We start from the raw sequence: 27,589 nt of genomic DNA, 5'->3' as shown, positions 1-27,589 counted from the left end.
TGGGGAGACTGTGTGTTTGCTGCCCGTGCACACGTCAATGGGGCAAACTGCAAAGGCAGAAGAGCTCCCCCAGCTGAAGGCAAAGGAACAACTGAATGTAAATGAACATGGACATGCTGAGGTGTAGGCAGTGCTTCAGAGTATGGAGGAAAAGCACTGTGTGTTTGGGAGTGTGCTCACAGGAGCAGGGCACGGCATGAGGATTCCCTACAGCAGGTGCTGATTTCCTGGTGCAGCTTCCCTCATCCCTCACAAACCCTGACTTCCTCCTCTGATCACAGTGCAGAGTAAACCCAGGGCTAGTTTACTATCTTATAACCCACCTTCTCCCTCAAATCTAAAGCCAATGAAGTGAAAGCAGCAGCCTTGTGTTGGATTACAGCTCCGTCTGGGCCCGTTTCCACCCTCTCCAGATGCCATGGAAGAAGCAGGCACCGAGGGCAGGAGTGGAAGGGCCCTTCCCTGGCAATTGCTAGAGTTGTGGCTCAGGGGCTTGGGGCTATGAATGGTGTTTGTACTTCATGGTTCACAGTGGATTTTTTTCACTCTGTGAACTTGGCATGTTGCCCACGGAATTCATGCAGGCATTTAGCTCCCACAGCATCCCCCGTCAAGTCCTAAACAGCTGTGGTGATAAAGCCAGGTGAGGCTAATCCTTCCCCCATGGAAGATCGTTCAGGGTGTTCCAAGAAACACATTTGGCTTCACCCAGCCCAAGCAGGTTTGCAGGCATGGGAAGGCACAGGCTGAGCTCTGTCCTTGGACTCCTGCTACCAGCTTCAGGATCACATTTAACCAGCCAGGCCCCATGCCAGACCTGCTGGCAGATTCCTTCCTCCCTCCCTCCCAAGGGTGCAGGGAAGCATTGGGTGTGCCCCAGCCCACCCCGGACCCCTGTGCCCTGTCCCCAGCCCCAGCACACACAGACACAGTGCTGCAGCAATGGTGTCTTTATTGAAGACTTGAAGTTGTAGGTGGTGGCTCATCTGTACTTCTCAGCCAGCACAGCAGACACAGCGGACAGGAACTTGTCGAAGGCAGCATGCATCTCAGGGGTGTATTCTTTGCCCATGTGTGCGGCCAGCACCACCTGGATGCACTGCGACAACAACTGCAAGGCAAACAGGGGCTCAGTACCCTCATTCTGGATGGAGGGCTCTCAGGCTCACCCTGTCCCCTGTCATGGCCCTGTTACCACCCCGGCCTCCAGCTCCTGACCCCCAGGATCCCAACTCCCAGGAACCCAGCACACCCCGACCTCAAGACCGCAGGACTTCAGGACCCCCTGACTGCAGGACCCCTTTACCCCAGGACCCCCTGACCCCAAGACCCCCAGGATCCCAAGAACCCTGACCCCAAGACCCCAGGGCCCCTGACCTCAGGACCCACAGGAGCCCCAGGACCTCAGGACCCTATAACCTCAGGACCTTCTGACCCCAGGACCCCTGGATCCTGGCCTCTGCTTGCCTTGAAGTTGACGGGGTCGACACGCAGGTTGTAGGCATGCAGGTTGCTGAGCTCAGACAGGGCCTGGCTGAGGTTGTCCAAGTTCTTCACGGCATTGCCCAGGGCATTCAACACCTTCTTGCCGTGGCCACGGATCTGGTCAGAGCCAGGTGAGAGGTCGAAGTGGGGGAAGTAGGTCTTGGTCTGGGGATAGGCGGTGAACATCCTGCCGGAATGAGGCTGGTCAGCTCCGCTGCCCCACAGTTCCCCCTTGCCCAGCCCGCACACCCCAGCACTCTGGGACCTGGCCCACAGCCTTTGGCTCCCACTCCCCAGTTCCCACCCCATCAGGTGCCCCTGGGCCTGGCTCGCACCTAATCAGAGCCTCAGCTCCGAAGTCCTCCTGATGGGAAGAGGCCTTCTCCCAGCCCTGCTGGATGAGCTTCTTGTCCTCGGCAGTCAGCATGATGGCGGCTGGTGGGGCGGGCTGGTGGCTGGTGGCAGTGTGTGGTGGAGGAGCCTGCGGGGCCGACCTCTTATAGCTCCCTGCACGCCCGCCCTGGCCTTATCTTATCCACACGGAGGGGCCACGGCTGCGCAGTGCTGGGAGCAGGGAGCGGCTGTGCCTTGGGGGGCCCTGGCATCCATAGAGGGGGCCCTGAGGGGGCACTGCTGCCCTGCCCTGCCCTGTCCTACCCTGCCCTGCCAGCTGGGTTGGCCTGCACGGGTGGCCTCACACTGCAGGCAGAGGGGATACCAGCCAGCCCCTCGCCAGGCTGGGGGAAGGCACCCATCAAGGCTGCACCCTGCAGTTGGCAGCCACCATCCTGTGGATGCTGCAGGCTGGCTGCAGCCTCGGCCTTGCGCTGCTACTTGGTGCTCCTATCGGGATGCACCATCTTCCCTCGCCAAGAGCCTGCATGGCTCCTTGCCCTGCACATGTCCCAGGCCCTGCTGTCCACCAGCCTCTGCCACATTCAGACCTTTCCAAACAAAGAGCCCCTGGGCCTCCTCCCCTCCCCGTGCCACCTTTGCCCTCTGTGTGCTCCCATCATCTGTCTCCAGCAGCCCAGAGAAACATGGGTGAGGAAGAACCTCCTTTTTTTGGCATCTGATCTTTCCAAAGTCCATGCTTTCTTGCTCATCATGCCTGGACTTGCTGCCTTGTTTCCATCCCAGTATGTGCTCCTGCTGCTATCCATAAGTGATAGGACATCCCATAGGGCATGCAGTGGTTGGGGTCTGTGATATCCTTCATTTAGCCTCTGCATGAAATCACTGATACAAATTTGGGCTTAGGGATGTACCCCATGCTGACCTACACTGTAAATTTAATGATTTAAACATTCAGGTTACCCAGAGACCCACAAAGAATGTTTTAAAAACTTACTGCTCACAGAAGATGCTGTGGTCAACCTCAGCAGATTTGGAGCAGTTCAGTGGTTTAGAACTTCTGCATCTTATCTCTCCCCTTTGCCCAAATACAGTGCTTACATTTTGTGAACAAGATGAGCACTGCAGCTTGTAGTGCCAATTCATGCTTGTTTGCTTCCATCTTTGCACCCATCTTTTCATGTCCAAAGACTTCTGAGACATGCATGAGCTGTAACTCAGTAAATCTCTCACTGGAAGAGCAGGGATATGGCTCAGTAAATGAAGCCGGAATCACTCTGCCCTTAGACACAGACCCTTCCTAAGATGCACTGAATAGCAGTACAGTCATTGGCCTGCCCACAACACGTGGGTCACTTAGTTTGGGAGTACACCAACAAACAAAAGAAAGGCTTCTGAATTTCAAGCTGCTCTAACACTCCAGGTATTTGGTTGGTTGGTTTTTTTTTGTGAAGAAGTGATGTGTATCACTGTAAAGTCTTGGAAATACTTTGGAAGAGGAAGCAAGGATGTAAACAAAGCAGCTCATGTGTCTTTCATCAGCTGGGAGCTGGGGTATTGTCAGGAGGGCCTTGGCCGAGAGGCATGGAGGATCCATGCATGGCCCTCAGGGGAATGCCAAACACCGGGAATTTTGGTTCCTCAGATATCATCACTGATCTCCAGGGGACATTAGTCTTCCCAAATTTCAAAAGCATGCAAAGTTCCCAGTATAAAAATAGGAAATGTCAAGCTGAGGGGACGGTCCCTTTACCAAACAGGTGGGACTAGCAGGTGTGATAGCCCAAGGTGTTCACCTTGTCCAGACCCTTTGGAGAGGAGCACACACAGTCAATACACAGCATTGCCCACTGCACATCTTGCCATTTGGCAATGCAGCTGTTGTTCAGAACAGGGTGTGCTGGATTTTGGAGAGACTAAACAAGAAGCCTGGGTCTGTTCATTATCCTAGCAGGGTAAAAGAACTTTTCCTGATCAGCTTTACATTTGGTTGACCTAGCTTCTGAACTGTGAGCAGTAGTAGTCACAGGGCTCTAGCCTGTTCTGGGCTTCTGCTCAACAGTGTATTATTCTCATTATGTTCATGAATTTACATGGCTTAGTATTTTCCCCTCCCTATTATGTAGCGATTTCCAAACACACTGCTTAAACACTAAGGTGTAGGTGGAACATGAAAGATGAAAGCACAGAGACCATAGATCACAGTTGAATTATTTATTGTGGTCTGCAGACAGCTGAGCCCCTGCATACGGGAGTTGAGAGGACCGCATAGGAAGAATATCCCAGAACTTGGCAGCTGTTGTGTGCCATGGAGGTGCGTCCCTAGCCCTTTGTGGAAGCCATTTATCTGTACTTCTCGGTCAGAACAGAGGCAACACTGGACAGGAACTTGTCCCATGCAGCATGAACTTCTGGGGTGAAATCACTGGGATAGCGGGCAGCAATGGAGCACAGGATACAGTGGGAAAGCAGCTGAAAGGGAAAAAAAATATATGAAATACATTGTAGTCAGTAACAGATGCCAATCTAAGAGTCTGCAACATGCTCTGGAATGGAAAAAGGCGTATCTCAACCAGATAACACTACTGCCTCAGGCTGGCTGTGGAGAAGCAGCATTGCCTTATGCCCTAGCCATTGCTTGATGTCACTCCCTCTATCTAAATGCCTCTTCCTTCTTCAGGGAGGATTCAGAATTCATTGAGACTGTTCAAGAAAGGTGAGGAAGATGAGGGCATGTGAGGAAGACTCATAAATTGCAACAAAGGCAGCAAGAACCCAGGCCTAACACAAACCACAGGAGCCTCCTGAATACTTGGCTTGAGCTGGACCAGATAGTTTGCTAGAAGATCCAGTCTCAAATTAAAAATCAGATGGGGAACCAGCAGCAACATGAGGCTGTACCACGCAGTCAGGGATCAAGCTACTGTTAGTCAAAATGATCTGTAGTCTCTAGTTCTGTGACTGGTAGTTTTCATCCCTGAAAGCGTGCCCACTCACCTTGAAGTTCACTGGGTCCACCCTAAGGATGTAAGCATGCAGCTCGCTGAGTTTGGCCAAAGCGCCTCTAATGTCATCAATGTTCTTCACAGCTTCCCCAATGGCATTCAGGACCTTGGAGCCATGACTACGAAGCTGAACTGAGCCTTGGCTGAGATCAAAATGAGGGAAGTAGGTTTTCGTCTGAGGATAGCTGGAGAAAAGCCTGGAGGAGAACAAGACAATGATGTTCAGCCGTGGAAAAGGCATGCATGACCTGGCAAAACCTCAGTGGTACTCGGCGTCCCAGAAGGAACATCACAATATTTTAGATTGATTGTAAATAGCATTTAAATTACTTTGAACAACAACAGCATCTAAAAAATGTGCAGACTATTAGCCCTTTTTGCAACAGCCTGCTGAATTTGAATGATTGGTTTGCTGTGCTATACTTCCTGCAGGTTCCAGTTGTGTTAGCAGTTTGTTACGTATCAACTGGAGCAATGAAATAAGAGTTCCTAGAAAAAATTGTGGACAGCTATTCTCTTAATGTCCATTACATGGCAACATATATGATAAATCAGTTAAAGTTCATTTCCTAATAGTGGTAACCCTATTTCAGGACACCGAGTATGCATGACTTTGAATTCCTCTTCAGGGCTCCTAGCTATGAATTCTTCTGAATTACTATAATGGGAAGCAAACCTACAGAATTGTTAAGAAAGTATGTAAGATTTTGAAGTCATCTATCAGAATTTAGTAGCACAGATGCAATTCTAGAAAAAAAAAATCATGTTAAAAAACATATAGCTCATCAAGCAATTCTCATCCATCCCAGCATGACTGTATGAGTCTCACTCATGCAGCACTGACGCAAGATGCATCCTAACAGCAAAGTCAGAGGAGGCACCCTCTGGAGTGGGTGCTGTGGGTGACTTACCTCTCCAGTGATTCTGCCCCAATGGCCTCAATCTGGGTAGCCACCTTTGCCCAGATGGTGGCCACGGCGGCCTTCTCAGCTTGGGTCAGTGTCATTGCGCAGGAGAGTGCTGGCTCAGGCTCCCTTCAGTGAACACCCAGAGCAGGTTGTACTAAGTGCCCTCGCAGCCCTGGTTATAAAGAGGAAGAGGAGAGCGGGCCTTGGCGTCTGTCCACACTCATTGGTCACTCCGGAGGCCCACCCATGGAGGTGGGAGACCCTTATCTCCCCGTGAAACAAAGCCTATTTCGGTAAGGGTCAGTGCACTGGCCTCCTGGTTTGGTGGTGTTATCAGTTTCTTGCTTCTGAGCGCGTATTGGCCGTGTGGCCTGAAAATGTTGTCTGGGCACATATGAACAGAGAGATAGTGCTGGAACATTCTAGTGATGGAGGGTTAGGACATGGCATTAAGCTGAGGAGCGAGTGGATTTCAAGCATACTAAGAAGCTTGGACAACAATTAGTATTCGTCACCTTGCTTCACAGATGTGCACACCAGACTGGGTCTTTCTGGGGCATATCATACACCTCCAATACATGTGGCCATCGCATGGCATACTCAGTACTTCCTAGGTAGTGCTAGGGACAGCTGGGATACATGCAGTATGGCTCAGAGGGGGAGTGAGACCCTGATTCTGTGGAAAACAGTGGAGATTTTGGTTCTTGTTCCTGCACCGCCAGGCATTTACTGGCCTCTTGCAAAGAGTTAGGGACCAACTCCGCTATTGCTATTGCTGATTACAGCACCAGTAGTAATGGTTCATATGGATATAGGGAGAGAGAGCTTATGAAATCAAGTACAGTACTAAAAAGAAGCATGTTTATGGGAGAAAGCCCAGTCAGATGTGCGCAGTTCTCACCGTCCACAGATCTCAAAGAGCCAAGCGCTCCCTGAGACAGTAACATTGATATTTCCCAGCAGTTTGTTTCCTTAATCTGCATTTTCCTCTGATGCAGATCTGAGCTGCATCACTAAATGCCTCATACTGCATCTCTTTGATTTGTAGCTGTGTGATTCTTACAGCCCATTATCCCTCGTGCTGTGAAATGGCCCTCAGCACCTCAGACATTGCTGGTGCGCACTGTGCTACATACTGGTCGTGCACATAAAGCCTGGTCCTGTGCTAGAAGGTTTGTAGCTTCAGGGCATGGACACACGTGATGGGTGAAGGACCAAACGAGTAAAGGAAAGACCAGCACAGGTCTGTAATCACAGCTAAGTGGGCAAAGTGTCAAGGAAATACCCAACTGGAGATGGTTGCTTCCAGTGCTCAGGGAATATTCTGCCAGCATGAAGCAGAGGTAAGTCCCTCTGCCATGCTGTTAAACCTCAGAGGCAGTGCACAGCAAGCTGGTGGCACGGGCAGGTGTCAGGTCGTGTTCTCTGCCCAATAGCCCTGCATGCTCGTGCTGAGCAGGTTGATATGTATTAGCCACATTCCTTATCAAGATATGTTTGCGTTTCACAGTGCTGCAGGCAACGCACTCCAGATGTGGCTGCCCTGCTAACGGAACAGGCACTAAGCACTTAACACAGGAGAATGCTGTATTCAGTTTACATAGCTTAAACGGATGGAGGTACTGAGAGAAGCTGTATTCATCATCTCTAACTACATACATTTTAAAAACACGTGCAGTTTTCCAATAGGAATATACTTTGAAAATAATGCTGCTGTTGTTTGTCTCCTGAAAGCGCTACCTCTCACATCGCCCACTGCATGGCTGTGCTCCAAGCTCTGTTGACAGTGCTTGAGGGAAGTCCCTGTGACTCAGATATAGCCAGGCAGATGCCAGCAATACCCCTTCCTATTTTGCTGCCAACTGTTTAACCTGAACAGCGATCCTCCACAATTGGAGGATTAAGGTCCGTGTAGGCATGAAGATCAGAGTGACGCTGGCACCGGAGGCTTGTTGGTTTGTATGTGAACTATCATTGCTGAAATCTTTATTGAATTGGATTAATTTTCCAAGAGTTGCTCCTGCACTATTACAAAATCCGGAGCAGCCCAAAGGTGACAGTGGTTTGCAAGGAGGGGCTCACCACTCGCCTAGGATCAGACTTGTGCTGGAGACAGCTTCAGGAGCTCTTCAGAAAAGAGCCTGGTGGGAGCAGTGTGATTTGCAGCCATGTGCAGCAACATGACATGGAGAGTGACAGGCTCTGTCCCTGCACAGACTTCTCAGCCAAATTCCTTACCCCACTGTTCCAGCTGTCCACAGGGTGCTGAGCCTTGGAGCTCCTGGCCTACACGACTCAAGGAATTGGACAACACAGCCACTGTTGTTCCTCCAGTCATAGGACTGATACGTCCTCCAGGAAACTGCATCAGTTGTGTCTCTCTCTCTTTCTGTTGCTTTTCATACTTAGGTTTCATAAACCTGTCGCACGATGTGCACCTGAGTGCAGGCTATGAATCTTTGTTACGAAACTATGAAATGTCCCCAGAGCCTAGGAAGGAGCAGCAGGCTGAGCTGGCACACTGTCCTCCTGCACAGCAGCCTGGCCTTGGGGCTGCCTGTCTGGCCACGTCCTGTTCCTGCAGGAACAAAGCACAGAGCAAGTGAGAAAAGTGGGTCTTAGTACTAACATAAGTGCTTTTTTAATCCTGCTGCCAAAGCAGGCTGTCAGTTGAAGTCAGCAACAGACCTGTATGCTCATTACAAAAGTGGGATTATAATTTCCAGTTCAGTAAATGAACCTCTGTGAGATGAAGGGTAACGGTCCCCACGGGCCTCTATTCTGCACAGGAGTCACCTCTCTCTGAAGGGGAATTTTGGTGGATAACGGTGGCACATACACCTGCTCTAACTATGAAGACTTTGGGTTTATTAAGTTTTGGAAATCTTAAAAGCAGAATCTATATCTTGGCTTTATTCTTTTATTTCCTACTAGTGCCCAAAGAGCTTGCACCTTTCTAGAGCTCTCTCCAAGAGCTGGAAATGACAAACATGCCTGCAGTTTTTTACTGAAGAATGTAAAGTTATGCTTTGAAGTAGACGCACTGGGAAATTTTAACATAGCTGCCCAGCACTGGAGCACGATGAATGCTCTGCTATGATAATGTGACTGCTCTTTAATCACTCACCAACAACTCTCTCCCCTCAGTGACGGCTTCTCTTGCTTCAATTGTTATCACCTGCCTGGCAGAGAATGGCCGTGCAGATTAAGCCCTCACTGAGGGTGCTCATCTCCCTTTCAGTCCCCAACCACCCATCTCTGCCTGAAGTCTAAGGGAAGAATCTTGCAGAGAAAAATCCAGAGTGGGGATATCTCAGAGCATTCAAATATCTAAATGTTGCTATCAAATACGGAACAACTTATGTGAAAAACCTGGGGCATCTTCTGACATAATTGCTGATAGTTTTCTGATCTCAGCTGAGCACACAAAAAGACAAATGAGCCAGGGGAAACACTGTTACAATTAATAATCTGGAGGAAAAAAAGAACGCCTGTAAGTTTACAGGAACCGTAAGGCAAGTTGTATCAGTGGTGCGCAGTGTGCTGTAAAGCGCCCAGAAATCATACAGTGAACATGAGAAACAAGGCCAAACGCTGAGCACGGGGAGCAGAGGTCTGATTTCCAAAGTGAAACTCCTGTGAGAATCCTTCAAAATCTGAGCTGCCAGGGAGTAACAAGTCCTGCAGTTAGTGGCACTTGCTGCTGACACTGCTGCTGGCCAGCACCTTGTAGTTCTGGAGTTGTAATAACTGCCTGACTCAAAGTAACCAAAGGAGATCTCAAGACATGAAAATAGTGAAGGAGTGCGTGGGCATGTGGGAAGAGGTGGGAATGAACCTCGGGGCACCATAGGCACCAGAGAGGGTGTGAGGTGCCAGGGGCACTGGGGGTGCTGGAGGGTGTTGGCTGGGGGCACGTGAGGTGCTGGAATGAACCAGTGGTGCCAGGCTGGCCTGGTGCTCTGTGCATGGGTATGTGAGATACTGGTCTGGACTGGGGACACTGGGCTGATGGTGGGAGTGCTGCTGGGTAGCGTGGGGTGCTGGGCCAAGCTGTAAGCCCTTGGCTGAAGAGGCAGTGCTGAGCTGGGCATGAGAGGTGCTGGGCTGAATGAGGGCACAAGGGCTCTGGCATCTTCCAACTCTAAGGATTCTTTGATTCTATGTTGGCTGTGCTGGGGGCACAGGGCTCTGATTTGACATGCTGGGGGCCTGAACGTGAGGTGCTGGGCTGGGCTGGGGGCACAATGGCTCCAGTGGGATGTGCTGGGCTGAACAGGGGGCACAGGGCTTGAAGGTGACACACTGCGCTGTTGGGAGGACAAGAGGCTCCAACGTGAGGTGCTGGGTCGCACTGGGGGCCCGGGGCTCAGACGTGAGGTGCTGGGCCGTACTCCAGGCACACGGCAGCACTGCGAGGTGCTGGGAGGAACGGAGGGCACTGGGCGCTACCAGGAGCCGCTGGGCACTCCGAGAGCGTGTGTGCCGCGCTGGGCGCACGGCGCGGGGCTGCACTGAGGGCTCCGCGCTGCAGCGACGGCCCGGGCCCTGAGCGCGGGCCGCCCGGGAGCGCCGTGCCCGCAGCTCCGCCCCGCCGCCAGCAGCGGCACGGGGGAACCGGCGGCGGCGGAGGCGCGGAAGCGGAAGTCGGGCGGGCCGGGCCGGGCCGCTTTCCTGCGGAGCGGTGCTGCGGGGCCGCGTCGTTGCCCGCCCGGTGCTCGCTGTGGCGCGGCGGTATGGGCGAGAGCACCAGCCCCATCAGCGTTATCCTTGTGAGCTCGGGCAGCCGCGGCAACAAGCTGCTCTTCCGCTTCCCCTTCCAGCGCGGCGCCGAGCACCCCGCCGCCCAGGCCAGTAAGTGCGCGCCGGGCCCGGAGCCGCCCCGCGCCGCAGGGCCGCAGCCGCCGGCCCCGATCCGGCCCGCGTCCTGGCAGCCCCTCCCCGGCCTTCCCACGGCTCTGGCTGGCTTGGCACCCCCCTCCCAGCCTCGTCTCTTGGTGGCCCGTTGTCCCCTCCGTGCACGCGCAGACTCGTGCACCCCGTTCCCCACATCCTTGCCGGCACGGCGCGGCCCTGTGTGATGCTCACCCCGCCTTGGTGCTGGGGCTTCCCCAGGCTCCTGGCCCGAGGCACGGCGGGGCGCAGCACCATGGCTGCCAGCAGCTGCTGTCCGGCACGGCCCGGGGCAGGCGCCCGCCTGGCCGAGTACCGGTGCCCGTGCACCTTTGAGGAGGATCGGTTCTGGTCGCCTGGACTGTGGGCAAGGCTCCACGCTGCCAGGGCTCAAATAGCGTTGGGACACCGCTCTCAGCCATAGGGTTTGGGTTTGGATGGTCCTGTGTGGAACCAAGGGTTGGACTGGATCCCTGTGTGTCCCTTCCTTCTTGGGATGCTCTCTAAGTTCTATCCATTCTGCACAGCCCTGCCTTGGGTCTGCGGTGGCAGATGTGGAGCCGTGCCCATGCTGGCCCTGTGCAGCCAGCCCCGGTGTTTCTGTCCTGCACTTTGCAGTGTGCTACTGAAAAGCCAGAGTGGGTTTGGGAGGGCTTAGTTAGCATGGTCAATACCATGGGATCACAGCATCACTGCTTGCAAATCTAACCCATCACCAGGCGATGTTAGAATCAGTTTTCAATTTCAGTGTGAGTTTGGTGCCTAGGAACATTTAACAGTTTGGGCACTGAGAACATACCAAAGTGGTCATGAGAGGCGCACGATGGGTGAGCCCTGTGCATGACCTGAGGCTGTCGTCCAGTGATGAGGTTGTTTCACATGGACTGTTTGCCAGCTGCCGTATGTCATAGAATCATAGAGTCACAGAATCATTTCAGTTGGAATGGATCTTTAAAGGCCTTATAGTTCAGCTCCCCCACAATGTACAGGGACAGCCACAGCTCCATCAGTGCTCAGAGTCCACCCAGCCTGACCTTGGGTGTCTGCAGGGATGGGGCACCACTGCCTCCCTAAGCAGCCTGTGCCGCTGCCTCACTGCCCTTATTGTAAAGAACTTCCTTACATCCAATCTAAACCTCCCCTCTTTTAGTTTGAAACCATCTCCCCTTGTCCTCTTGCAGCAGTCCTTGTGTCTTGTGTGAGATTTGACACCCCTTTTCATAGAATCATAGAATTGCTCAGGTTGGAAAAGACCTTAAAGATAATCAAGTCCAACCGCAACCGAACCATACTACCCTAACAACCCACCACTAAATCATGTCCCTGAGCACCACATCCAAACGGTTTAAGGTTTTAAGATTATGAGTCATTTTTTACTGAGGAAGAATCATTTTTGAACCCCACTTTTGTTCTTATAAGTAAAATCTGAGAAGATTATTATTATTATTTGCTGTCTGCTTCCCTCCTGTCCCTCTCCAGCTTTTTGTTGGTAAAATATTTGGTGTCACTGCAGAGGGGGCTTCTGGAGCATTACCATTGTCCTGAAACCAGAGCAAGAATGTGGGAAGTTAATGAGCTGAATTTTTATTTTTTGCTCCTTGAATTGCAAAGTGGTATTGCTGACATGAATTATTCCCTGGCACTTGGCAGGAAAGTTGTTTCTTTGAGTGCTTTTGTTTTCTTTGTATCCCTTGAAAATGTAAGCTTCTTGCTCCCATTTGTTAATGTGTTTATGAGTGAAAACTGAAAAAACAAAAACAAAACCAGGATCTTACTGTACACTGTAAAGAGATTGCTCCTTGAGAAAGCTGTCTTTTTTCTTTGCCTCAGATAAACCACGGAGCCGATATGCAGTGAATAGCTCTGGTGACACCTCAGAGGACCAGGATGGGGACTCCAGGTAGGGAGAAAACGTTTCTCCTTGTCTGACTTTAAAACTGAGGAGGACGTGGCCTCCTTTTTTCTTACTGCTAGATCAGCAGGGAAACTCTCTTGTAGTGTATAGAAGGCCTGCAAAGGGATATCGTAATGCCAAGTTATGAGAAAATCAGTGTTTGGTAACGAGAAATGTCTCGTGAGTGAATGCTGATGAGCCTGCTGTTTTCTGGGCAAAGTATAGCTCGGGTAAGTTGTGCTTGTTAGAAAGGCAGCAGTACTCTTTCAGTGCCAGGAGTATTAATCCTCTGGCAAAATTCCACTTTTCTCCACCTGCCTACCTGTAACTGGCTGTCTTATACAGTTGCCTCGGGTTCTTTAGCTCATGTAACAGTGATACAGAATTGCTGTGCGCTACTGAGCAACTAATTTTCTTTCTCCTTATATAGCTGTGTATCCATGCAGTGAAATAGTGGCACAGGAGGGCACTGAGACTTAGAGAGAGTTTTTCAGCTGCAGGAAATTAGTGGGTAACAAAAGCACTGAACACAGGTGGTGTATTGTTCACTGTGCGTGTACATAGACATGGACCCTCTAACTGGTGTTGGGAGAAAATCTGAAATCTGCTGTGTTGTCCTAAATGTATCACTACCAGATATGAGAGAAACCTGGACCTCGGTTCAGTTACAGATCTTTTTCTCTGTGGCCTGTCTTTTAATTTCAGATATTAATAGTGGAGTGGTTGCTGCTGTTCTCTGATATAAGAATGAAGTTGTCATTGCTTTTCCCCAAAAGGCAACTTAGATGCCACCCTTGCAAAATGTAAGCTGGTTCTTAAGCTTGACTAAGAATAGTTGCACTGAAATTAAAACCATCTATGGCAGCAACTTCATCAAGTTCATATGTTTTTCCAGGACTCGTGAAAGCAGTGTAACAGAGGTAACACATCTTGCTTGAGGTCGTTTGTGTCTGTTACATCTTCTGGTATCTTTGAAACTTTCGATTGCAGCGTTCTATCTTGTCTCCATTGAACGCAGTGTGGTACAGTGCACAACTGAAGTGGGAGCAAAATGTGGTTTTTGAGTTTGATATCTGTTGAATGGCACTTCAGACTGTCCTGTCTGCACTGAGTACGCACATGGGGAGGGCTCGGTGCATGTTTGTTGGTTATCTCAGGGATTTCGTTGGTTGCTGTTCACTTGGCTCTGGTATTTCCCTATGGAGATTTATGACAGTGTGCCAGCTTCTTTCTGATAGCGATTCTCACTCCTCTGCCATTTAGGGAGGTTGGGCAAAACACGCAACGCGGAGCTGTGCCCCTGGATGTTGTCTGTGGTGCTGAATTTGCGTGATGCACTGTTGGCTGCTGCAGTGGTGGAGGCAGAGATTTTATCACTTCAAATTACGGTCGGTTGAGAAAACTGCTCATAATTTAGTATTTTCCTGAAAGTGGCTTTAAGTGGGTTGAACTTGCTGACATGTAGCCTACCTTAAACAAAGAGTTATGCGGTTTTATTGTAGCGGTGGACAGGAATCGGTGGCTGAGGGCTAGCACTCAGGGCTCTTGGATCAGGCATTAGCTATTAAGCTTTCAGTGTTTAAAAGAATTTAGGGAGCTGGGTTCCCTGAGCACAAAGTATCAGTTTCTTGGCACTCCACCAAGTGGATCTGGGCCATTCTGAAGCACCGAGTGGAAGAACACTAAGACGGAAATCGCCCTCAGTAGTGAAGGCCTTCAGAGAAAAGCAGTTGCTGTTTGTACAGTCTTACACAGCAATATGCACAAATCCATCCTGCACTGTCTGCACCTGATGGTTATTGAGGTTACTGGAGTTTATGAGCCCTATGTGTATGTACCTGATGCTGAGGTGTCAGCCAGCACAGGTATGTTAGCAGGAATTGCCTTCGTATTGTCCCCTATGGATGTGGTAAGAGCTGCCAAGCAGATAAGGGGGTGGTGGGAGAAGCATCTTGTTGCTCTGAAGTGCTGGTTCTGCTGGTGCTGCTCGCACAGGTGCGTGTCTGCATTCAGAAATTCAAAGTGTCTTTAAAAACTGTTTCAGTTTGGCTTATGATAAGTTCTCTGCCCCATATTCAAGTGTAGTGCTGTGAATGCCCTGGAAAAGCTGTCTTTCTCACGCGAATGTAGAAGGAAAGCTTGCAGGTGCATTTAATGCAGCAGCTAAACATCCTTCTCTTCAGCAGCAGCAGCAGCAGCAAGTAGAAGAAATCACCAATGCTCTTTATACACTGAGCACGGTTAATTCACATTAAGCAAGAAGAAGTTTAATTTTTCCCTAGACTTAATGACATAGATAGAAATAATATTCTGGTGCTAGGTATGCAAGCCCATCTTCCATCGCGAAGCAATAAAGTCTCTTTAAGGCTGTGCACAGCAGGTGGCTCATGCTTCTGGTATGCGTAAGTCAGGTAGAGATGTAACAAAGTTGGTGTCTGTGGAGAAGAACAGATCCTGGGGGTGAGCAGAGGCAGAGGGGCAAAGGTTGGGGAGAGAGGGAGCTGCCTGTGATTTGTAGTGCCTGCGAGTGGACTAGGGAAGGAAGGAGCTTAAATCTCATATGCCATAAAACCAGCGTTATCATTGAGCCAGTGAGATTCTGCCTCAGAAACTGTATGATTTTTTTCCCCTGGGTTCCAGTTTGGAATGTTTTTGTATGTTTCTGTTGAAGGCTGGAGAGTGACTGGGTTTGTGAGAGCCCTTCCTGTCTCCCCGGTGGCAGCTCCATCCTGGTGCAGTGCAGAGCTGCAGCACTGCTCTTCCCGGAGCAGTGCTGCTCAGATTTGTCAGCATGAAGTCCCATCCGTGTGCTGCTGGTGTTGATTTTCTGATTGGAGTCGTCCCACGTGCAAGTCATCTATGAAGCGGCGTTGTGTTATTTCTGGAAGGCTGCTTCAAGGGAGAGCTGGCAAAAAGATTCCTTTAAATCACCACGTGTCAGTAGTCACTATGGATGTTCTTTGGCAGCACAAATTGGGGCTTTGGAGAGGGCAGACAGCTAAGCTGAATGGATGGTGTATGGCAAGTTTGATAAAGTTTTCATCTTCAGTAACAAAGGTTATTTCAGATCTGTCTAGTCACTGCAGTAGTTTGTATGAAGGCTCGATCCATCCTCCTTTATACTGGATGACTGCCTTCAATTCAGTGGCAATCTAGGATCAAATGTGTCCTAGAGAACATTCAATATTGCTTTTTTTCTAAGCTGCTGGAACCCAGAATGGTTACTTTTGAGCTGATCTCTCATGGAGCAGGTGAGATGTAAGTATTTCTTTATGGCTCCAGAAAATTGCATCAATTTAGGTGCCATAACTCTCCATTTCCATCTTTGTATGCATAATTGGATTTCTTCAGACATGAATTTCCTGGTGTTCATTATGGTTTTTGTTACTTAAAGAAAATTGGAGCCTATTCCTGAAGTCCTACCTCCGGCTTACTGGTGTGTATTGGCAATACTGATTTCTATTCAACAGAACTGTAACTCTAGGTCTTTTGAGTGTAGGTCTTTTATTCCTCTTAAAAGCAAGTCAAGCAACAAAAGCAGTCGAGTTGTGTGGGGGATGGCCATGCAGCAGAGAGGTGTTCAGAAGAAGCTGTCACTGTCAAAACAAATGACCTGTCAGTGGCTCTCCATGCTGGCCTTTTCTCATACTTTCCTAATTTGCTGTCTTCAAAAACCTCCTTCAGATTTGAGTGCTATCCCAATAATATATACCCCTCAGAGGTACTGGAGGTGCTTGCCAGTTTCTTTCCTCCAAAACGTGAAGTTGTGCACTACCTCTTTTGAAGCCAGAAGATAAAGGTTTGTTTAATTGCTTTGGAATGCCTTTTGTAGGTGTTTTTTTTTTTTTTTTTTTTTTTTTTTTTTTTGAGAGGATACAATAGCAAAAATTCTAACGAAGCTGCACATAAAGAAACCTATGTTGCACCAGGTGTTGTGTTTTTCAGTAGCATAACTGTCTTAACCAAAGAGATTGAGCAAGCTTTACAGCATTGATGTCACTAATTGGCTAAATACTTTTGTTACAGAAACCCAAGCTACTGACAAACAAGGACGTGAATGTCCCTTTCTAACAAACAGTAGTTCTCCTGTGGTAATGTTTCTATATCCTCTGTCCCTCTTTCTCTGGACCTCAATGTTCTCCCTTGTTGTTTGTTCTGAAAGCCTTCCTTTCTGTAAGCCTCTTCCTATCCGGTCACCCATCCATCCCTTTAATTCTGTAATGTCACCCTCTTTGTATAGTTTGTCATCTAGGGTTGTTCCACCTTCTCAACGTGACCAGTGGAAATCTGCTGCCTCCTGCATTAAATAATTGTTGGAGGTTTCCATTTTATCTCCCCTTTCTACAGTGGTCGGTGCAAAGCTTTTCAAAGCTTTAGAAACCGCTGGCGGTACCCCAGCAAACAAACCGACTTTAGGGATCCGCTCTAAATCAGAGCGGAACCGCTTCTGTTATTTTGCTGTTGTTTGTTTATGTGTTTGTTTGTCCATTTGAAGGTAAGCACGAGTTTAAAAGCACGATGTGAATGCAGTTCCATGAGTGCAGCAGCCTGCGGGCACAGCATTGCTGTGAGGATGGAAATGCCGTCAGCCTCAGCCTGCAGCCCGTCCCAGCGACTCCCCTGCCATTCGCTTTTGACTCTTCTCAATACTTACCGTTTTCTTTACAGGAGTTTAACTCTTCATAGATCCTCCTAGTTTTTAATATTAACTTTTTTTCTCTCTCTCTTTTTTTTTTTTTTTTGTATTTTATGTGCTCGCGTCATTTATTTTCTTTTGTTTATGTTTTTGTTTTGTGTTTATGGCCATGTTCCCATTTCAGAGACCAATGTCCTCTAACTGATGAGCAATTGGTTTCGGGGTAAGACCAAATGTTCTCAACAACCACCTCTGTCTAGAATGGCTTTCTTTTCTCACCATCCTTTTAATGTGCTTTGTTTCTGGTTTCTACTTTACACCAAATGATGAGGTAATTATGTGCTAAATCACAATGTCTATAGGAAACGTATGGCTAACAGCTAATTAGGATAATTACAGAGGTCCTACTAACACTTCTGTGCTTTCTGTAGGGTAACCAGAATGAGTGTGGTACTGTCCCTTCTGTGAACTGGGGGAAGTTGTGATCCTCCAATAACAAATCAAGAATAGTCTTAGCCTTGTAGTTTTTCCAGCAAGGAGCCCTGAAGCAAATTGCCTTCTGACAAGCAATGACCGAAAAGTACAGATGAGTGACTAAACTATTTATAATCTCACAGTAATTATGCAGAGCTCGTCGCAGAGCTGTTTTTGAGCAGCTGCTCCTTCCTGGTGCCCTTCTAAGCTGAACTGACAACTGCATTATAGCCCCTTCCTGAATGTGAAGAGGGAAAAGTGCTTGTCTCTGCCAAGGGCCCAAAAGTATTAAAACACATTTCTCGTCCTTGTGTAGCATAAAGGTGTTCACATAGATAGTCAGCTCCCCCTCTACACTACCTCAAAGAGAAATTCTTTGTAATTTGAAAATTATAAAGGATTTTTGAATTTCTGTGGCACCTTAGAAGTGATTACCCATTCTTGGGGAAAAATTGAAGTTCTGTTTCAGATCCTTTCCCCCTCTTGTCTGTATAAGGCAAAGGCATTGTTGTTTCAGCTGTGTCAGTTCCAGAGGAGGTGCTGGGGGCAGCAGGCAGCCTGCACTGGCGTGGTTTGTGTCATCCTGTGGGATTGTCTGCTGTGGCTGCACACCGTGTTGAACTCATGATAGGAGCAGTAGGATATTCTGGGCAAATCAAAACTTCTGCTTTTTATATTTAGTTTCCACCCGCTGAGCTCCTTAGCACAGGAAAGGTTTGCTCCCCTCTGGAATCACAGAGCTCAGGCTAATCCTGGGGAAGAAGAAGGGAGTGTTACTGCCCGACTGCGAAACCTAATCTGCTTCGAGCAAACTCCTGGGCTTCAATAAGTTAATGGTTTTATGTCATTGTAATGCACTACGGAGATTAGAAAACCAGTTTTAAAATATCCGAACTAAAATATTTATTGTCTGAGATAAAATGATGGGAGTGACATGTCTGCTGTCCCTCAATCTTGCTGTTGTCCAGAGGCCTGAGAAATGTATAAATCATGTGCAGTGTTTTTGTGGGGTGGGAGGTAGGAGCAAACAACCAAACCAATGAATCCAGGCTGTCAGACCAGGAGAACACGTTTGGAGTCCAGGTCGCTCTGGAGGTGCCATCAGGTGGAACCCCTGCAACCTGTCAAGAAGGTTGTACGTATCCTGAGCATGTCACCTGGCTGCTATTGCAGCATTCTCCCAGAAAGAGAGGTTCCAGCCAGCAAGAAGATGGGGAAGGCTTTACAAAATTAACCTCTCAATCTCCTGCTCCCTCCCGAGCCAAATGCGAAGTCATGCTGACGGTGGATGTCAGTGTCACGAGCTCTCTTGCACTATTCTGCACCACAGTTGTGCATGAAAATAACTGTTGGTGTAATTCCACGTCAAAGTCAAATCTTAACAGTGGTGTAAGTCATCATAATGAAGTTTGGTTTTCCAGCTCCCAAGATGTCCTTTGGCAAGGCTGAGGTAGGGAAGTGACTCATTTCTTACCAGCAAGCAGGCACTTCCTAGTTTGCCCTCCTGCTTCCACTTAACAGGGCAGATGCTCATTTTCAATCCGTTGCTGTTACAGTCTGCCTGGCTCCATGATGAGCCTGCTAACTGACACAGCCGAGCAGGACAGAAAGAAGAGGGGAAGCTCGCTGCTGTCTTGGTGACTTTCCTTCCTGTTTCCAATGTGATCACCAGGGACTGCCAAGCTAGACCCAGTCTGAGGAAGTGTTACCTTTTCTTCATGAACTCCATGTGTTGTTTAACCCAGCCCAGTGTAGTGGCCGAGGAGCTCAGTGCCCCAGTTGTCTGTGGCCAGTCTCCTTTCTGCCAGCCCTCAGCTGTGTTGTGCATCCTGTTTGGAGCACAGCAGCCAGGGATTTGGAAGTTTGTATGGAGCTGCCCCTTCCACTAGCCAACCATGGTCAGGATGACTTTATTGTACAAGCATCAGAGGCTTTGACAGCTCGGGAGAGCCCTGTGTTATCCTACACCTTCAGTGTACATAGGTCTAATAAAAAAAATAGCCCCTGGGTCACATGCAGGTGGATACACACACGAAAGACCTCTCTGTGTATTTGTCTCAGTTTCTGTAATGCACCGTAACTCACTCAGAGTGAACCAGGAATGTGGTACATTGACTACTTCTGTGGGCAATGAGGGCCTGCTTGTGGCCCAGAGATAAGGTGGGTGTGGAACACACCCATGTCTGCCCTTTTCTCTGAGTGATACTGTGTTATCTGGGATACCTGCATGGTGGAGGGGGTGGTCTGTCAGGGGCACACATCATGAATGTAAATAAAGACACTGAAATAAATATTGCCACGATTAAAAAAGCTGGTCTCATCAGAAGCTGGGTTGATATCTGTTTGGTTAAACGGGATTCTCAGAGAAATCAGATGAGGAAAGAACGTAGCTAATATCAAACTTTGCACTGCTCCCATCCTGCCACAACCAGTTCCCCCGGCAGATCACTGAGGTCCCCCTTCCTGTGGGTTTGAGCTCTGCTATCTCAGGGGCCTGAGGAAAAGGAGTATTTTTAAAGACCAGGCCAATGTTGTGAAGTCATCAGAAAGTGATTGCAGAATCCTTTCCTGTCACACTGCAGTTCTGACCCAGTTTTGCAGCTGTAGATATATTTTATTTGGCAGACTCTTTGTAGATACTTGCCTTCCAATTTCGTGTCTGCGTTCCTCGCACCACAATTCCGGAGCAGCACAGTCCCACTGCGGCAAGGTGGGCACTGAGGAGGGCCCACTGCCATGACTTTGTCTTGGTTCGGTGTAGCTCATGAGCCCAGGTGATGCCCAGCAGCTCTCAGAAGGGTGCCACTGGGCGTTTGACTGCAGCCTGAGATCTGTTAAGTGAAGTAACTTTCATGAGATGAGATTTGAAAAGGAGGGACAAGTGTAGAATATATATTGCTTTTATTTGAATCAGCTCTGTCTTGCCTTCCCCTCTGCCTCAGTGGGTGGCTTAAAGGTCTTTGTTGTGCTTGAGTGACAGGCTGTTTTGGTATGTAGTTGCTTAGTAAGTTCATTAACCTGCAGCTAAATCCAGGCAATGGCTAACTCAAGCTGTTTTTATATTTAAACAAACTGCATCTAATCTTTCCAATGTATTTTGCTGAGCATGTACTTAAATAAGCATGACCCCACAGTCTTTGTCTTGGATGCTTCCTGTTTTATAATTGTGATGATCTGAGAGAAATAATTAAGGGATTCTTAATTTTCCGTAATTGGGGGTACTCCAGGTACAGTAATTTGGACACAATTTACAATATTTTAAAAACTCACAAATTAAACAAATCTGTGTTCGGAGGAACATTCAAGGGGTATGCTTTTTGAAAACCGTAATAACTTCTGTTTCTGCTCTTCAAGGTTTTCAGATGTCATCCTGGCAACGATTTTGGCTACAAAGTCAGATATGTGTGGCAAAAAATTTGAACTGAAGATTGATAACGTTCGCTTTGTTGGCCACCCTACACTGCTTCAGCATGCCCTTGGGCAGGTATGGTAAGAAATCTGCTTGGGGCCATGCCTTCTTTTCCAGTTGTGTATCTTAGTTAAGGGACTTAAAATTCAGAATGGATATGCTTTCTTTTGATCCTGCTTCTTCCTGATTTCTGATTCTTCACAATGCTCGGAGCTGTCTGTATGTATTTCCAGATAACCACAGTGAGTGGCAAACTGAGGAAGCTGTGTCAGTGGTTCCCAGAAAACCCCAGCTGGTTACTTAAGAAAAGCAATGTGGGTAAAGAGAAGTAGTAATAAGCAGTCCACCTCAAAAAATATGTTTCTTATGATGCTAGTTGTTGCAAGGTAGATTTTTAGCACCTCCGATTAGCATGACAGTAAAAAAAAACAACCAAACAAAACAAAACCCTACAACCTCAAATCCTCACCAGTGTTAGAAAGAGGTCTACAATTTTCTTGTGGACAAATTCAGGCTGCTGTTTGTATGGAGACCTTGATTTGTGGCCTGTGTTTTAGCTGATTGGAATGAAAGCAATTGCCACCCATCTTATGGAAAAGGCCCTGCTTAACTCTAGGAAAGAATTTGCATGGTTCTATGTGCAAAATAATCCCTTTCCCATTCTTTCTTCCTGACAGACTGTGAAAATGAAGTAGGCTTTGCTAATTTCTGTGTACAACACTAATCTGTATCACTGAACTGCTTTCATCTCATTTTTCATCAAATTTACAAAATCATTCAGTTTTTCAGGCAAGGATCTGCTTTCCAATTCTGTCATCCTTTCTATCTATAATTAGAGGTGCAAACAGATTGTTGGCATCTGCTGCTTGATATTTAGAGGATTGGGCTGCTTTAGGACTACTTTCATCCAAGTCAGAAGCTGGCATCCAGCATCAAAAGCTGCCAGTGTTCCACTTCGGAAACTCACTCGTGAGTCTACAGGAAATGTGACTGAGCATCACTGAGGCTCGGCCCTCAGGTGTTTAAGATGCTTTGGAAGATGGAATTCAAGTGCCCCCAGGCTGTGCAAGTACTTCAGCAAGCCTAGCCTGTGCTTCAGACAGCAGTGCCCACTTACCCTAGGGTACCAGAAGTATGCTGGTGGGAGTGAGCTAGTTGGCCAGGTGTTGGGACGCTGATGCAGGTTTGAAAGATAGTTCGTGTTTTGCCATTCATGGTTCTAGCTCAGACACATACAGCAAATAGTATGGTGCTAACAGAGAGATAAGGAGATGTCACCTTGTCTTGTTTTTAAAGAGGCTTCTAAGGAAGGGAGGGGAGAAGAGGGGGATGCTCTGGACCCTCCGCATTGCTGTCTGATCAATCCCACGTGGGCAGCGCCCTGCCCAGATGGGACACAGAGGCATGGGTCTGACCACAATTGTCAGGGTCTGTCACCACCCCCACAGGAGGCGAGCGATGAACCAGGCCCAGGGTCTGTCCAGGGAGCCCAGCCAGGATCAAAGGGAGGTGGAGCCGGAGGCAGGGCTGGAGGACAAGGCTGCCGTGAACTTGGTGGGGTCCATGCAGGAGACAAGCTGCCCACAACACAGGTCCAAGGCCCATCCTTGGACAGGGCTGAGGACACGCACACAGGGATTGAAGGCCCCAGGATGAGCCTAAGTGTGACCGTGGGCTGAAGTGGGGAGCAAAGTGGGGCTGGTCAAGGCCAGTGAGACCTTTTGGTGCCCTCAGGGCCCTGACACAAGTGGCCTGCTCTCTCATAGAACTAGATTCATTTATTTTGCCAATGTTGTCCAAAAGGCTTAGCTTCCTAAATGTGGTGTGGTGAGTCTGAATGAAATTGAAAAGTCATATTTGCATTTGTTCACCACACATTATACATTCTCTCCTCTCTGTAGTCCCTTTTATCATAATTGCATGAAATTTCTCTTCAATTTGTCTAAATAAAATTGCATAAACAACATGTCAGAGTGCTGGAAACGCCTCCTTCTTGCTTCTAGTAGATTCTTTTTCTTGGGCGTGTCTTATCACCCCAGCAGGCACCCTAGAACTTTCTAGTTTCCAGAATGTTCTGGTTGTGGCAATCATCTCTGCTGGTTCATTTGGGTCTAAATCGGGGACCCTTTGGCTGTTAGGAAGAAGCTGGATTATTTCTTTCCTTTCCCATGGTGCAAAAGCAATGACTGGAGTAACCTGACAGTCTCTGGTTTGAATTTCTTTGGCATTCATACTACAGTGAGTTTCTGCACAGGGCAGCTCAGCAAATTCTTCCTCAAATGAGATTCAGAAACTACAAGAGCACCAATATTTAATCGCATGTGTCAGATTGCCTTTTATGCTCTGATGTTCTGAATTCTTCAGATTCTTTCACCATTTTCTATTCCATCTTAGGTCTTTTCCTCTTTTTTTTCTTGCACAAGAGGTGACGTGAAAATTAGCTTAATTCCAGCTGATGTTAATTGTGGTAGTTTCTTTGATTTTAAGGAAGGATCAGTCCCTGCACATAAATGCTTTTAAATCTTTATTGAAGTTCACAAGGCATCCTGGAACCTGTAGCTTGAGAACAATTGGACACAGCAAGGTGATTTTACCACCCCCAGTCGCTGTCTTTTTGACAGAACTTCACTTACAGTTTAGAAACACAAATACATGTATTGCTACTTTCAGTTTCTCTGATTTTGAAGGCCACTGAGTGCAAGTGTTCGGGTTTCAAGAGTTCACCTGTGAGCAGCTGGTTGCTGGTGCTCAGTGTTTGTCAGGAAGGCTGGATGCGGCTTCCCTGCCTGTGCCCTATGTCAGCACTGCATTAGCTCTGTATGCACGTTCGCTGGGCAGAGGCAGAATGTTAGGTTAGGTGCTTGTTCAGGTTGTTTTCACTTCAGGTTGGACTGGAAGTTCATCAGGAGCTTTGGGAAGGCAGGAATGGGCTCTGGATTTTGTGCTCCATCTTGTGGTGGTGCTCAGTCCATTCAGAGGGGTTAGGACTGGACGTGCAGATTCACCTTGCTTGGCTTGACTTCCTCAGGCCCTCCCCAAAAGAAATCCTGTGCATGTGTTAAAGATTATGACATTTGGAAGCAGAATGAATGTGGAGGCGAGGGGGTGGAATGGAGAATGTGTTTGAAACCCTGCAGGAATGTAAACCAACGCTTGTGTGTTAGTACTGCGTGAGTGCATGCCATTGAATAGGGGCAGTTCTAGAGCACAGTTGTTCTGATGAAAGCAATAGTTGTAATCATAATGCAGTCCAAATGGGGGCTTGGGGGATTTTTAAAAAGAGAGAAATAGATGTGGCCTGGGATGAGAAATTTTCTGTGCTAACAGTATATGACAATTGTGCTGAGGAAAATCTTTTTGTAGGGCCCCTAATGGAACTAGGATGCAATATGAGACCCCTCCAAGACTTCTATCTTAACTGATACACATTTCTATTGTTCAGACCAAAATGCTTTGCTTTATGTTTTATCAGCTTCTTGGAAAATGTAGAATAACTGTGACACTTTAATACAAAAATAATAATACAGTTTTATTTTTTACAAGTCAGTTTTTGATGGTGTAATTTGATTTGTCTGCTCTCTCAGGAAACTGTTCCTTGACTGATTTAGGGTTTTCTTTTTTTTTTTTCTTTTCTTTCTTTTTTCTCCCTTCATTACTGGTTCCAAAGCACACAAGCCTATAAAATTTCTTTTAAATCTTTTTCAGGTATCCAAAACGGATCCTTCACCAAAGAGAGAGATGCCCACTATGATTCTCTTCAATGTCGTGTTTGCCCTAAGGGTAAGGACAGTCCCGTGTCATCGGAGAGTGGGATGTACCTCAGCTGTGTAACAGAACGCAGTAGGCTCATGTTCCAGAGTCTCTTTTAAAACATTCAGTGCCTGATTTCACTTGGAGATTTTCATTTCAAACAACAAAACTAAACAGTGTAGAATATGACGCTGAGAAGTGGGAAACTTTTCTAGCCCAGTGCTCTATATAGCTCAAGCACAGTTGTTCTCTTCAGGACATACTCTAGAGCTGTTTTGTTTGTTTGTTTGTTTTGTTTTAAATAGCCATAGGGTAAAGGCTTGCAAGATATCACTTTGCAAATTAGATATGACCTCTGTTGCAAATCTTGCTTGTGTCTTGTCATTTGTTATTCGTGAAGTGGTAACCTGCTGTGATTTTTCTAGCAGTTCCATTGAAGCCTGTCCAAGCTAGCTGCATGGAAAGGCAGCCTGTGTCTTACTGTGCTGCATGCCAGATGCTGTTCTCTGCTTTCTTTCTGCCCGGAATAGGTCCAAATCCATAGAGCTGCACTAGCATGTTGCTGGGCCTTTGTGGCTCCGTGCAGCTTTGACTTTGGTGGCCGGTTCTGCTCCAGAGTCAGAGGCAGCAGCACGCACGGACAGTGGCACGTTGTGGCCAGCCTTATGAGTTAGGGCCTTGCCATGGCTTTGGTTAGCTGAAGCTCACTCAGTGCAGAGCTATTCAGAATCTGCTCTGTGCACTCCAGAGCCATCGTGCTTTTCAGTAAAGGTTTGCTAGTTTGGATTCAGAGCTGGGTGGGGGCCAGCTCCATGTGCTAGTGCTGTGCTCTGGGTTCTGGGAAGGTGTATCACTTGGGTCAGGAGTTATCTGGGCTGGATCAGAAGGAATGGGTTTGAGTCCTTGAATGGGTTTTGCCTATTTTTTTTTTTGCCATTATGCAGAGTATTCTAATTCAGTGCTCCCATGAATAACAGACAATTGAGCCTATGGAAATAATAAATTATGCACTTAACTTTGTCAAATGATGTAAATTATGTAGCTGCATCCTCTGCCTTCCTCTCTTACTCTCTCTTCTCATAGTGCTTTGAGTGGGGCCACGTTCCTGGTGTCATGGACTTGCAGTTTCATCTAAAACTGGTCTGTGGATGAAGGTGCTCTTGATTTGATGCCTGAAGAGTTTTCTTGGCTGTCCTTCTGTGTTTGGACAAAAGCTCTTCCTTTTTATAACCCTGCTGCTTTTCTTGAAATGACGTGTCAGAACAACACTGTTTTGTGCCCACAGTCATGCTGTGTGGTACACTGTGCTGTTGCTCAGTGCCTCCAGGCCTCTTTTATAATTCAGTGGGAGGTGTTTGGAAGCTGCCACTTCTTAGCCATGAGATCTCTGTAAAAGAAGGAACTTGCCAGGGAGCAGCTGGCTGTAGCATTCTGATTGGGATGGAGGTACATGTGAGGAATAAATGAATTTTAACGTGAAACAAAAAACCGGAGAAAATATGTTTGTTTTCCTTGAAATTTCTCTTCAGGCCTATTCTATTGATGAGATGTTGGTATCTGTGTCAAGAGATCTTGATTTGGCTATTTGATAGCATAAAAGTCTAGAAATTTCATTACGTTTAAGCATTGTTTGATTCCTGAGCTCTGGCTTTCTCCTTGCAGCCCACAGGTGACATCTGTGGAGTCATCATCGTATTTCTGTGGCATGTATATGTGTGAAGGAACATTTTTTAAATGAAAGAGGGAGTTGGAATAGCTGTCTTGCTAGAGATGGTTGATCTTTGCTTGATCATGACTTTGGATATCGTGTCATGATTTAAAAGCCTCCAGTTACCCGTGATGTAACTTTTGTACTTTTAGGACTTTTCTTACCCTTAGTTTTCCAGTGGTGACTAACATATACATACCCACAGGCCAAGTGGCCTTTCCTCAGTGGAAGTGCCAGGTTTCACAAGTGACAGTTATCCCAGCAATCAGTCTGAACCAAGCAGGAAATCATTCATCGAGTTCTGGTGAGGATCCGGTGTTGTTGTGCTGTGGGATATTGTTAGGTCAGGAGGTGCTAAATTTGTACAGAAGCCGATTTTATATTTCACACATTGAGAGACATTGGCTTCAAAAGTCTTGATCTTGTAGTAAAGCACCCTGCTTTGGTTGTAAGCAGCTAACTGCGCATGGAAGCACTTGTATTTATGCACACTGAGGAAGCAGAAGTGCTGAAAACAATGCTGCTTCACTCACTGCATTGCCAGGGCTTGGTGAGGTATGATGAAGACTTCAGCTGATGCGTGTTTATTTAGAATCTGGTTTAGTGGTTCTAGGGAAAACTTGCTTTTTTGTGTGTTGGCAGTGTGAGGATACTGATGTAGTTATGTGTTTAATGCAGCAGTGAATGGTATTTGCCAAATAAGACACTCATACTTCATAGAGAGCTGTCAAGTTTTTGGAAAGTGCTGTGTGTAAAGCAAGTAGAAATTTGTGCTGTGCAAAGTGTGGGTGGAGGCATTCTGAGATAAAGAGGAGAGTCCATCTGCAGCAGGCAGGCAGCAGGCAAAGTCCCAGAAGCTGTAATCAGCACCGATCCTGCTGTGTTAAGCTTCAGGGCTACAACGTGTCGTGACTCAGCAAGAACAGCAGAATTCAAAAGTGTTGAGTCACGGTTTGCTAGTTTGCATGCCAAGTTATCACTTGCTAGAACTGTAAATTCCTTTAAATGTCTTAACAAACATGAAGCAGCTGCGTGCTGTGCACTCCCTGACTAGAGCCTCCAAGTCCCCCCTT

At 47.6% G+C, this 27,589-nt stretch overlaps 3 protein-coding genes across 8 annotated transcripts in view; 1 reads left to right on the top strand and 2 right to left on the bottom strand.

Moving 5' to 3' along the window:
• On the bottom strand, positions 936-1,981 carry LOC110405947 (hemoglobin subunit alpha-D). Its single transcript, XM_021411792.1, has 3 exons — positions 1,821-1,981; positions 1,468-1,672; positions 936-1,111 (listed from the first exon to the last, which is right to left on the bottom strand). Exons 1-3 carry the CDS (start codon positions 1,910-1,912, stop codon positions 983-985), a joined length of 426 nt encoding a protein of 141 aa, XP_021267467.1. The 5' UTR covers positions 1,913-1,981; the 3' UTR covers positions 936-982.
• On the bottom strand, positions 4,046-11,863 carry LOC110405621 (hemoglobin subunit pi). 2 transcript variants are annotated; one of them, XM_021411047.1, is made up of 4 exons: positions 10,841-11,863; positions 5,756-5,924; positions 4,837-5,041; positions 4,046-4,311 (listed from the first exon to the last, which is right to left on the bottom strand). In XM_021411047.1, the coding sequence occupies exons 2-4, from the start codon at positions 5,848-5,850 to the stop codon at positions 4,183-4,185; spliced, it is 429 nt and encodes a 142-aa protein (XP_021266722.1). In that variant the 5' UTR covers positions 5,851-5,924; positions 10,841-11,863; the 3' UTR covers positions 4,046-4,182. The 2 variants fall into 2 exon arrangements, with proteins under 2 accessions (XP_021266722.1, XP_021266723.1); XM_021411048.1 differs by having other exon boundaries at positions 11,445-11,863.
• NPRL3 (NPR3 like, GATOR1 complex subunit) overlaps positions 10,378-27,589 on the top strand; it is a 42,870-nt gene continuing 25,658 nt past the window's right edge. The window contains exons 1-5 of one of the 5 annotated variants that reach the window (XM_021411042.1): positions 10,378-10,606; positions 12,476-12,545; positions 17,360-17,398; positions 21,004-21,133; positions 24,764-24,838. In XM_021411042.1, the coding sequence (XP_021266717.1) occupies positions 10,489-10,606; positions 12,476-12,545; positions 17,360-17,398; positions 21,004-21,133; positions 24,764-24,838 (432 nt within the window). In that variant the 5' untranslated portion in view covers positions 10,378-10,488. Of the gene's footprint in view, positions 10,607-12,475; positions 12,546-13,802; positions 13,928-17,359; positions 17,399-21,003; positions 21,134-24,763; positions 24,839-27,589 lie in introns of those variants that run through there. The other 4 variants (XM_021411038.1, XM_021411039.1, XM_021411040.1 and 1 more) reach the window with 4 other exon arrangements.

Source organism: Numida meleagris, chromosome 13 (genome assembly GCF_002078875.1).
Source record: "Numida meleagris isolate 19003 breed g44 Domestic line chromosome 13, NumMel1.0, whole genome shotgun sequence".
NCBI lineage: Eukaryota > Metazoa > Chordata > Aves > Galliformes > Numididae > Numida > Numida meleagris.
This window is presented reverse-complemented; position numbering and strand designations above follow the sequence as displayed.